This window comes from Thalia democratica, chromosome 5 (assembly GCF_965202585.1).
Source record: "Thalia democratica chromosome 5, ktThaDemo2.hap1.1, whole genome shotgun sequence".
In the NCBI taxonomy this organism is placed as follows: Eukaryota; Metazoa; Chordata; class Thaliacea; order Salpida; family Salpidae; genus Thalia; species Thalia democratica.
In genome coordinates this window covers 41081312-41093145 of record NC_139169.1, presented here as the reverse complement: position 1 = coordinate 41093145, position 11834 = coordinate 41081312, and the positions used below count along the sequence as shown (strand labels likewise).

Genomic DNA, 11834 nt, shown 5'->3' with positions numbered 1-11834 from the left:
TTTTTTTGCTTAAACCATTCGATGTCATTATAAAAAAAAACTTAAATATTATGTTTTAAAATTGAAAAGTTTCTTTATTTAAACGCAGTGGTTTCAAATGAAACACAAAAACTTTTGATAGTGATAAATATTTTAAAAATAGTCTATAGTTTACTTTACATCATTTCATTTAAAATGGTAAGCTTTTTAGTTTTGATATTTTATCAAAAAAACTTTACCAATAAAATTTGAGTTTAAAAGAACTTTTTAAATTTGTTTGTATTTATTTGGTTGCATCAAATAAAATTTAAGGATAAAATTTGAGAATACAAAAAAGTAAAAAATATTTTGAATACTTAGTAAAACGCTATAGCACCTCGTATTGCAAAAAAGGCTTAGTTTAACTTTAAGACTAAAAAGTTTTATAAAATACTTTTAAAGTTTAAACAACTGCTTTGATAATATTTAAGTATTTATTTAAGTTTTCAACAACGAAAAATACTGCTCATTGACTACTGTCATCTTTTTTTAAACACCATGTTGTTGTTGTTCAACTAAAAAACTCACAATTGTGGTGGCTGTGATACTTTTAAAAACAACAACTTAGATTTTTTAAACATTTTTTATTGAACATTCTACAGGCAATCTTCTTAACTTGAAATCTTCAGTTCAAGTTCATGCTACACTTGAAACGTTTTAAGTTTTTGCGATTTACAAAGACGACTTTTTTTCGAGCAGGGCAACAAAATTGTCATGCTCTTGCCGATGAGCTCTGATCAGTTTGTGCATGAGGTCTTGAAGACCATTGATCTTCTCCATACATTTGTCCACCTGAGCTGCATTTTCTCCTTTATCATTGTTTTCCTGTTTAAATGATATCGTTTAAGTTTCTGGTTTATTACTATTGTTTTAAAAAACTGTTTTTATTATTAAACATAGGCTTATTATGGAACAATTGAAAGTATAAAACTGATTTAAAACATAATAATATATCAAAAATCCATAACAAAACTTTTAAGACTAAGCTAGTTTATTGATTAACGTATTGTTTAAGTTTAGTTTACCATACCATAAAATTTCTAAACAACAATGATTAACTAACATCTCCAATCGATGTGCGAAGAGTTGAAAATGTTTTTACACATTCTCTTAATTTTTCCTCCAAACAATTCCTCTCTTGTTCCAGTAATTTGATGTTTCTGTCCAAAGTCGACATGCGACTCTTTAAACTTTCCTTTTCAGCCTCTTCTGCTGTTCTTTCAACTAAGAAAAAAATGCAAGAGTAAATCGAAAATGTTAAAAGCAACGTAAAAGATAAACATCTAACTAAAAATTCAAATGCTTCTGGTCAAATTGTAGAACTGTTTAAAAATCAATATAGTAGTTTAAGCTTTTCTGTATCTGGGTAATTAAAAAAAGACGTTGTTTTTAATTTTTATAATGAAATAAATTCAAAATATATTACCAGTTTTAATTTCAATTAATCAAAAACTGATTTAAGTTTTTCTTTTTGTTTCAATTAATCAAATTCTAATAGAGTGTTTTCTTTTTAGTACTTAAACAGTACTTTTGTACTTTTTTAAAACAAAAAAAAACAATAACAACAAAAACTTTGTAAACATAAACAAAATTTTAAATAAGTAAAAATTGTGCTATAATAGCAAATAATTACAAAAATGTAAAACCACCTTGTATAAACATAAATTTTTATAACCAAGCTAGTTGCTGAATTAAATTTATTTATTTAAGTAGTAACAAAGTGGTTTAAAATATTTATGAATAACTTTAAACAAAGTTTTAATTTTATTGTACTAATAGTGTTTTAGTTAATTGAAACACCTTTTAACTTAACATAAAAACTATATTGTATAAATTAAAACAATTTATAATATTTATTTTTTATAAACACTAAAAGCACTTGACGAAAACAACAAAAAATCTTGCACAGAGAAAACCCTAATCATACTTTCATATGAGGAGAGTTTTATTTTTTAGCATTAAATTGTAAAAAATTAAAGAGCTTTCGCTTTTTTTTTTTAAATATCTTGGTTATAATAGTTTAAAGTAGTTTTTGTTCAACATTAAAAAATAAAAGTGAAAAAAAAACTATATCAGAGTAGTAAAGTATGCGTCTAGAAAAAATAAAGTTAAAAAAGTTACTACAAATCAACCTTAAACCACAGAAAATAAACTTGATTCTAAAAATGATCTATACTTTTTTAAGTAAAAACTACGACAAGGAAACACTTAAAAACTTTTTGTAAAATCAACTTTTAAAAATACAATAATAAACTAATCACCTTTTATTTTTTCAAGTGCGATTTTGGCCTCGTTGAGCATTGACTTGTGTTCTAGTTTCTCTTCTAAAGCAGCCCAAAGCTGATTCAAAAGCATTTTCTCTTTATCTTGCCATTCCTTCTTCTGATGCAACAATCCCAGCACTGTGCTTCTCCTGTAAATTGTTACTAATAAGAGCTTTAGAAAAATGTTGTTAAGGCTCTTTAAAAAAGAGAACTTTACAAATAGGGTATGTCTATAACTCACAGTATTTGGTTGGTGAACGCACCGATAATTCTAAACTTTTTTAAAACCAACTTTAAACCAATACTCAAATACAGAGTTATTTTTTTTTGTTGATCGAAAACTTGTTTAAGATATATCTGGAAATAATATATATTTTGCGTTTTTTTTAGAACAAAAGTCAAATAACAGTACTATTAAGTGATTAAAACACAACTTATCAACTATGCTTGTTTAACAACAGTAAAAAAAATCTTACAAAACCAACCTCACGTAAATGCCAACGACAAAGCAAAAGAGCATGCACATGAAAAACATGAATGCTTGAAACGCATAAGAGTAAACGAAAGAATACGATGTGATCGATTCTTTAAACATTTGCCAGTAACCAGTTTCGTCTTGCCCTACGTCAAACCCAACAAACGGTAGAACGTACTCGCACATCTTCTGATAAACGCTCGTCATCATTGTCGACTCGCTGGTAAACTTTCCAACAAGTTCTTTGCAGTATCTCGGCATTTTTTGTTACTTTTACTTTGCAGACATGGTAAGCTAGACTTTAGTGCTTTTTTAATTGACTAAATTGGTTTCAATTTCACTTGAAAACTTTATAACTATTATGACGTGTATGTTTGTAAAAAATTACAAAACTGTAGTCAAGCAGTTATACAGAAAAAAAACTTGGTTGAAAATTTATTTTAAAACTTAATTAAAAAAATTAGATAAAACGTTATTGGGCAGCTTTTTACAAGTCGCGGACAAATTATAAGGGGTGCTTGTTGGCAGCACTGAATAGAAAAGTTCCTCGCAGATATCAGTTATTAAAAATGGTTTTAGTAAAAAGTATAAAAACACTGTAAAATATAGGACCAAAAGTACGACTTCACAATAAAAACTTTTTATCGGTAAAAAAAAGTACGTTATTGGCTGCAAATTATATCGCAAGTTCCAGTTTCATGAAATTATAGAGCGTTAAATAGCCAATATCAAGACTTGTCGGAAAATAAAACAGATATCTTTATACGCAAACACTCACTTACTACATTTTACTCAACTAATCACGTTTTTATGTTCGGTGTTCATAAAGGGTGTACGATTATTCAAACTCTGACAATTCATGTTCCAAAATTCAAATTTTAACAATTCTGAGTTATTTTTACTTTAATCTTTTTATTTCTGACAAAATAAAAGTTTTTACTATCATAATCTTATTAATTGGATCGACAAAAGCATTTTTTCATTTACTAAAAGTTCAAATCTTTATTGAGACATGGCAAAACAAGTTTTAAAACTTACTAAAATTTAGTTATTAGTTTGCGTTTTTATTAAGATTTAAATCTTAATATTTAACCGGGTGGATTTTTTCTTTCTTTCCAAGTATGTATTAATTTTCGAAAATGGGCCCTTAAAGTTGTCGCAATTTAAATTGTCATGAAACCGTTCATAAACATGAAGAGTGCTAAAGCTTAAAAAATAATAGTGTACACTAGGAAAAATCCATTAAGGAAATGTGAATAGTATGTGTTTAAGAACTACTATTTCTTTCTATAATTTTATTACTTTTGTAATATAGCATATTAAATTTGTAAGTTTCTATCTACTAAGTAGTCAAACTAAATAAACTATTTGTGTTTAATGAAACTTAATTAGACTGACAAAAAGTTATAATTTACATATAAAATACCAATTATCATGATGCATTTTAAGTTTGATCTATAAAACCTAAATAAAGAACAAACATGTTACATTTTAAGTTTTTAAAAAAGGTTGTTTTACTTTATTAAATAAGTTTTATTGAAATAACTGTTGTTTACTTATTGTATCTAAAAAAAAGAACTCTCTAAACCAAGAAATCTTTAAGTTATCTAGAGTTTAATTTTATAAGTTATTAAGTTTTAAACTTTGTATAGGTCATCTAATATGTTTAGAATTTTTAAAGACAAATTGAGCAAAAGTTTCTTCAAAGAGAAAAAAATTGTTTTTACTATTTACTCTATAAGATTATTAACTCTTTAAACAAACTTTTGTTTAAAAAAGTAAATTAATGCTTAAAGTGATGATATAATTTAAATGTAAAAAAACAGAACAACAGTTGTTTTTTAAACTATACATGTTCCAATTTAACTGTTAAAGGTTTAAATTATTTAATGAACGAAAAAAAAGCGCTCAAAATAGTTATCCCCAGAAATTGGTGCACAAAAAAATAATTAGGTTATTAGGTCGTACACCACTTGTAAACAATTCAACGTTTTATCCAGAAATTTATTTAACATATCAAAAAGTTTATAGTAGACTTTAAACTGTTTTAATAAAGTATTGAAATTAATACTTTATAACATTGTAGTAAACGTAATGTTTTTTTTAGTTAAAGCCTACGTCTCCAACAGAATAAAATAAAACGGTTTAAAATTAAATTTAGATTGTTCTTGCAAAAATCTTGTAATAAAATATGATGGTAATACATAGTATGATTTTAACTATTCAAAATATAGATTTAAGCGTTTGCTAATAAAGATCCTAGTAAAATAAATTCTCTGGAATATATAATAACACCAATTTTAAACAGTATTCTTTCTTTATTACACTAACACATGTTCCTGTGTGTTAAAAATTATAAAAATCATCGGAGCTCTGTAAAAAATAAGTACTGTAAGAAAACATTAGAAGCTAAAATAGCTATATATATGTGTTTATTAAAAACAAGAATACATACTATAAACTATTGTAGATTAATGGTTAATAAGAGATACAATATATAATCTTAAATCTCACTGTTATAAAACTATGAAACATTTGTAATTATTAAGTTTAAATTGTGTTAAAAAAGTAAAATACAAAATAAAATAAAAATTCATAATATAAAGCACTTACATGAGATTTCAAGAAATACTGATTATTAAGATTAAAGCATTGTTAAACATTCAAAAAAATGTTTAACACTCACGTCACAATTTAACGCTCTAATATATTGACATTAAAAAAGTCATTTAACTTGCATTGCAAACTAGATAATTTGGAAAAAAGTAGGAAGGTATTTTAATTAAAAAAAATTAGAAATGTTTTAAATAAACAATAAGTAATCTATTGATATAAAAAAAAAGAAGCAACGCAACAAACATTAGTTACTGAATTGATAGATTAACTAATAGTTTAAGGTAATTAAAGCTTTAGAAGCTTGGGGTAATATATATCTATAAAATGTTTATGAACTAATAAATTATTATATAAGTAAAGTTAGATGCAACTTAATTAAGTCACATTTCGTTCGGCAGTATTTTGACAGGTATGGTATTAAACCAGAAATGGAATGGAGCATCCCTCACCACTCCAACAACAACATTGGTGGCACGAGTAAGATCTGCCAAATATGCAACCTTGAACGAACTGCAAATATAGCAGTAAATAGTAAACAATTACTTAACAAAAGATGTGATATTTCAAACACTTGTGTACACAACCGACGGTTCTTCTTTAAATAACATCTTGGCGCTTTATCACCTATCATTTTTATTTCACATGAACGCACACTCACTACATTTATTTTATTATGATTGTTTATTCTAAGTTAATATATAGTTTTTATATATTAACTTTTATCTATTCATTGTTATACATGTCACTTTTCATTCTCAAACATGATTTTGGCCTCTTACTCAACAATTTATATTTTTTTCATTTTCCTTTATGTGTTAAGTTCCAAGTTTAATTGGAAGCCTGTATTCAAGTAACAGATAAACCCTGCTTTTTTACCTACTACGCCCAATAGATCGGTGAGAGGTTTTTTTACTGAAGATTTATACTTAGCACATAACCACCTTGTTACTTTATATTTTTAAATTTAAACACAAATTTATAATTTATTATATATTTGAAACATTTGTATAAGATCTATCTAATTATAACACCCGACTACTCTTTTCTAAAGCAATAATTAATTATATTACTAAATATGTAAAGTATATACAGTTTAATTTGTGGTGTTTTTGTGTACAATGCTGTAACTTAATTATTATTCAAAGCTTTGAATGCTTAATGAAGTTTTAGTTTTGTTAATTGGTGTATTTTGGTCTGCGTGCAAGTGGTTTAAAATTTTTAATAAACATAATTTTAATTTGTTATTTTAAGTTGTATCTAACTTTACTTATGTTATAATTCAGACTCAACCTTTATAAACATTTTATAGATATATGTTACCTCAAGTTTTTATAGCTTTAGTTACCTTAAACTACTAATTAATAAACTTATTTAGTTTCAATGTTTGTTATTTTACTTCTTTTTATTTACAATAGATTACTTATTATGTATTTGAGATGTTTTTAATTTATTTTTATACATCAAATTACCTTCCTAATTTTTTCCAAACATAAAGAATAAATTATCTAGTTTGTAATGAAATTTAAATGACTTTATTTAATGTTAATGTATTAGAGCTTTAAATTGTGACGTGAGTATTAAACAATTTTTTGAATGTTTAACAATGCTTTAATTTTATTAATCAGTATTTCTTGAACTCTCATGTGAATGCTTTATGTTATGATTTTATTTTGTATTTTACTTTTTTAACACAATTTAGACTTAATAATTACAAATGTTTCATAGTTTTATAACAGTAAGATTTAAGTTTATATATTGTATCTCTTATTAACCATTAATCTACAATAGTTTATAGTATTTATTCTTGTTCTTAATAAAAACATATATATATAGCTATTTTAGCTTTATTCTTTCCGTACAGTTTTAATTTTTTTACAGAGCTCCGTTGAAGTGTTTAACTTTTTAACACACAGGAACATGTGTTAGTGTAATAAAGGAAGAGAACAATTAAATTTCTTGTTATTAGTATAATTTTAATGATTTTAATTTTTAAATACTTCCAAAAACTTCATTTTTTTGAATTTAAGTTTTATTTTATTAGTTGTGAAGAGTTTAACAAAAAATAGAATTTTAGCGGTTTGGTTTTAAGTGAAGTTTGACTGAAGTGTTTTAAAAACTTTTTTAAAACAATAACTTTTATAGTCGTGTAATGCATGTGCTGAAAATTATTTTGACTTTTTAAGCTATAATATGCGAAAAATAGTCTAAATGTTAAAAACTTAATCAAAGTTATGATATCAAAAATCTGGTTTTTTATTTAGCATAGTTTAAGGACTAAAACATTATTGCAAATACAAATGATTAAGTCATGTTTAGGAATATTTTAAGTATTACAAATTCTATGTGTTGATAAAAAGTTTTCAGTTTTAGCTGAGTAAAAAAATAAAACGACCGGAAATTTATAGTTGTTTTGTAAATACATAAATTATAAAAGGAACACATCGTTTTTAAAGCTGCTACCTCATACTTCTTAAACTTTTCTAATACAGAACTTTATACAAATTTTTCATGTACTTTATCATAAAAAGAATACAGAAAGTCCTTAAGCAGTTACTAAAAGTTTAATATGTTTAGTAGATTTTTAGTAAATTTACTTATATAAAATAAAGTTTTTAGTTTAACAAGTTTAAAAAGTGCTATGACCTTTGGACTTAAAACAAAACTAACATAAACAAAAAAATGAAAATGACTAATCTATGATAAGTTCGAAAGAGAATTTTATAGTATGTATTAAACTTGTAGACTCAATAAACTTACTAAATAACCTAAAAATAATATTAATATTATTAGTAAGATTTAAAATAAAATTTAAAATTTTAAAAGATATTTTTTATAAACTAAAAGTTAAATCATACGTAAATTTTCTAATAAAATTTAGTAGAAATAACTTAACTTGCGAAGTGTTTAACGAAATTGCATTTAAAGTGTTGCAACAGTAAGCATCACTAATACGTATTTAAAAAAATAAAGTATACTTCCTTGACATATTAAATTAGACAGTATCTATTCAAATAAAATTTTCTTCTTAAATCTAATACACGTTTTTGAAAGTTTGCTTTTTTTTTTTCAAATTATAAGTTTTTAGATAGAAAATAAAATTATTTATTAAGACTTAGAAAGTACTAAAAGCATAATATGTTATTTTTTTTTTGCTTTAATTAAAGTTTTATTTACTTTTATAACAGTTTCAGATACTGTTAACTAGTTTTATTTTAAATTTTATTTAACGATAAAGTTGAAAGATTGCCGAAAACATCTTTTGCTTCTGAAACATGGGCGGGTAGTTTAGCTTCTGTTCTTATAATATATATATATATATATCTAAAAAAGTGTGCATAGGCATATTAAAAAAACATGTAATTTACTATTTAGATAATAAAGTTTGTCATCTAGAACAGTACAAACTTTTTCAAATAAATATTCAAAGTTTAAAGTCAATCGTTTGCTAATAAAGATCCTAGCGAAACAAGTTCACTAGAATATGTAATAATAATAAATTTAAACAGTATTCTGACTTTTAAAAATATATTTAGTACACCTGAAAATAATTTGAATAGATTATGCGCTTTGAAAATTAATTTTAGTATTTTTTAGTTTTGAAAAAGACATAAAGATGCTAGTTAACTATAAATAGTTTTAAACTATATACATCATATTAAAAAACTTATTTTTTTTCACATTTTTTACTTACTAGTTTCGATTTATTTTTAAACAATCAAACTTTGTTTAAGCATGTTTAACATTACAAAAAAACAAATTCATAAAAATAATACAGTAACTAAAGAAATAAAAAGTTTACTTACAAAATTACAAGTTGTGATGTAAGGTCATAATTTCTTATTACGTTAATACTAATGTAAAATATTCAAAACAGGGGCCCAAGTAAACCAAAAACTACGCAAGCACCGACAAAAACAAAATATGTCACAACAGAACAAGAAACTACACAAAGACTAACAACAATTCAGATAACTACAGTACCTACCACCCAAGCGTATGTTATTATTTTAAGTATACCCTTATAATTGATGTATATGCTTAAATAGACATATTAAGTACTATTGTTGCACTTATATACGGTATATTTAAACAACATTTTATACTCTGTAAACTATTTAAAGCTATTAAACGCTAAATTTTTATGTAATTCATTATTGTGTTGTTCTTTATCATAAGAGCTAAAAAAAAGTTAGTTTAGAAATTTATTGTTATACTGTGTTTCAATTAAGTATTTTTTAACTACTAAATGAAACAATAAAGTTTCTACCAGGCAAACGACGTATCAAACAACTTCCGAAAACTGGTTTCAAAGTCATATTTACATACCTGTTATTGCTGCTACCTTATTATTCGTTCTACTTCTTTGCTTAGTATTCTTTATACTTCGTAAGAAAAAAAGAAAAAGTAAGCAAAATCAATTTGACGTCCAGATGACAACTAACGAAATTTACAACAATGAAGGGTTTAAAATTCCTGAAGATTTTGATAAGAGTTCGATGAAATTTAATGAAATATATGAAGCATCTAGCAACCCAACAGCGTCTCCAAGCGTTAAGTATATTGAGTTTGAAGTTAAAAATGAAGTGAAAGAAAAGGATATTGCTGATGTTTACACAGTTGTAAGTAAAAGCGAAACAAAAGACAATAAAACTGTCCAAATACAAAGCTTGGAAAAAAGTCCAGATGATTTTACCGAAAGTAAAAGTTGTGATGATGTTTATACAGTTGTCAACAAAAACAAAACGAAAGACAACCAAACTGTCCAACAACAAAATTCAGAAGAAAGATCAGATGACTTTACTAACAGTAAAAGTTGTGATGAAGTTTATACAGCTGTTATCAAAAATAAGTAGAACAGTCTTACTGTAAAGTTGGTCGAACTGAACAATTCTACTGTCAAAACTGTCCTTAATTTTATAAACATTTTGTTCAAGTTGCGAGTCTTGTATATGTTTTTAAGTTTACATACAAATCAACGCAAACAATTGGACAACTGTAACTGTTGCTTGAATTTTTTCTAACAAAAGTTTAATTAATAACAAAAAAACAACTATAATTATTGCATAATGATCTTTCAAAAATTTCTTTCAATATTTGAAAGTTTAAGTCTGTATTTGTGCTTTAAATTTTGGTCTTCAAGTTTTTCGCTAAATTATGAAGCTTACTTTATTTATTCAACTTTCGAATTTAATAAAAAAAAGAAAGTATATCTGTTTTAGATGTAATTACTTCTATCGGAAATTACATTTTTCTTTCTTTATAAAATGTATTAGCGATAAAAAACATATTGTGTTAACTTTTTTTTTGTAAAAATAAACCTTAGTTACTTCAAAAGAGCATGATATTTATTAATTTGAATACATATCAACTTTGCTGCATCAAAAAGTAAAAACAATTTTTAAGATAAGTAGTTAGATTTTCATTTGAACTTGTTGAATAAAATATTAAATGTTCTTGAAAATTCCTTGTAATATAACTATTCAGCAAAAAGATCTACTGAAATAAAGTTTAGGTTCTAGCCTGAAGTATAACAAAGTTCTTTGTTTATAAAACTGTATATGAGAAAAAAATTTAACCAACACTTTTGGTAAATAAAACTTCAAAACAAGTTATGCTGCTAAATGCTTTAAGATTATGTTTAGTTATTAACAGCGTTTAACATTTCGGTTTTTTGAAACAAAGTGATTGTTTTAAATGAGTTGCAAATATCTTATTTGCTAAAACCTATTTACTATACTTTGAAAATTGTAGTTCGAACATCTGTAGTACTTAAAGTTTGAGTTAACTCATGTCTTGTGTTGTATAGTTATAGCTAACCATTTTTGATTACATACACTTCTTTTTTAGTTTTTTTAGACATAAACGTGTAAGCTTTTTTTAAAGCTTTTGTTTAAAAATTGTATTTTCTATTTTTTAGTATTTTAATTTTCTAAGACTATACTATACTTATAGCAATCATTACTAGTGAACATAGGTAAACAGTAGAATAATATGTGTTAAACGCTTTTTTATTTAGTATATGTGAGGAAATAAACACAAAACACTTTGAACTCAAACGTTAGCAGCAAATAAAAGTTTATAACCAAATTGGTAACCACATAAAGTTATAAAAGGAACATATTTAGTTTAGAGAAATTGAAACACACGAGTCTTGAAAATACTTTATCAAATAAAAAGATCATTTTAAATGAAATTGTGAAATTTCATCACTACTTTAATATTGAATTCATCTAAAAGTTTAGAAATACTATGCACAATTTTTATTAGTTAGTTAGTTTATTGAACGAAAAAAAAAATACGCTCAAAATATTTGGTTCTACGACCTGGTGCAAGAAGAACTTTTCAGATATCGAGTCGTACACCACGGATACCTTTTTACATTTTGTCCAGGACTTGAAACGTCTTATTTAGAATTTTTAGATCAGTTTTTTTACAAATGCTCTAAGTTAAATTAATTGATA

The 11834-nt window shown here is 24.9% G+C and overlaps 2 protein-coding genes across 2 annotated transcripts; one reads left to right on the top strand and one right to left on the bottom strand.

Annotated features, from left to right (window-relative positions):
• Window positions 1-690: 690 nt before the first annotated feature.
• Window positions 691-3018, bottom strand: LOC145836966 (uncharacterized). The gene is made up of 4 exons (XM_082944735.1): window positions 2768-3018; window positions 2280-2431; window positions 1082-1242; window positions 691-843 (listed from the first exon to the last, which is right to left on the bottom strand). The coding sequence occupies exons 1-4, from the start codon at window positions 3016-3018 to the stop codon at window positions 691-693; spliced, it is 717 nt and encodes a 238-aa protein (XP_082800861.1).
• A 5538-nt stretch (window positions 3019-8556) lies between these two features.
• LOC145836447 (uncharacterized) lies at window positions 8557-10494 on the top strand. Its single transcript, XM_082944246.1, has 3 exons — window positions 8557-8653; window positions 9248-9367; window positions 9644-10494. The coding sequence occupies exons 1-3, from the start codon at window positions 8646-8648 to the stop codon at window positions 10224-10226; spliced, it is 711 nt and encodes a 236-aa protein (XP_082800372.1). The 5' UTR covers window positions 8557-8645; the 3' UTR covers window positions 10227-10494.
• Window positions 10495-11834: the final 1340 nt, after the last annotated feature.

What these genes read in the sequence shown, in the direction of transcription:
- LOC145836966 (XM_082944735.1), bottom strand. Translation starts at nt 3,018, where the DNA reads ATGCCGAGATACTGCAAAGAACTTGTTGGAAAGTTTACCAGCGAGTCG. An exon ending in GTCGTTGGCATTTACGTGAG is followed by an intron (nt 2,432 to 2,767) that starts GTTGGTTTTGTA and finishes AACAATTTACAG; the next exon opens with GAGAAGCACAGTGCTGGGAT. An exon ending in CGCACTTGAAAAAATAAAAG is followed by an intron (nt 1,243 to 2,279) that starts GTGATTAGTTTA and finishes TTTTTTTCTTAG; the next exon opens with TTGAAAGAACAGCAGAAGAG.
- LOC145836447 (XM_082944246.1), top strand. An exon ending in ACAGTACCTACCACCCAAGC is followed by an intron (nt 9,368 to 9,643) that starts GTATGTTATTAT and finishes AGTTTCTACCAG; the next exon opens with GCAAACGACGTATCAAACAA.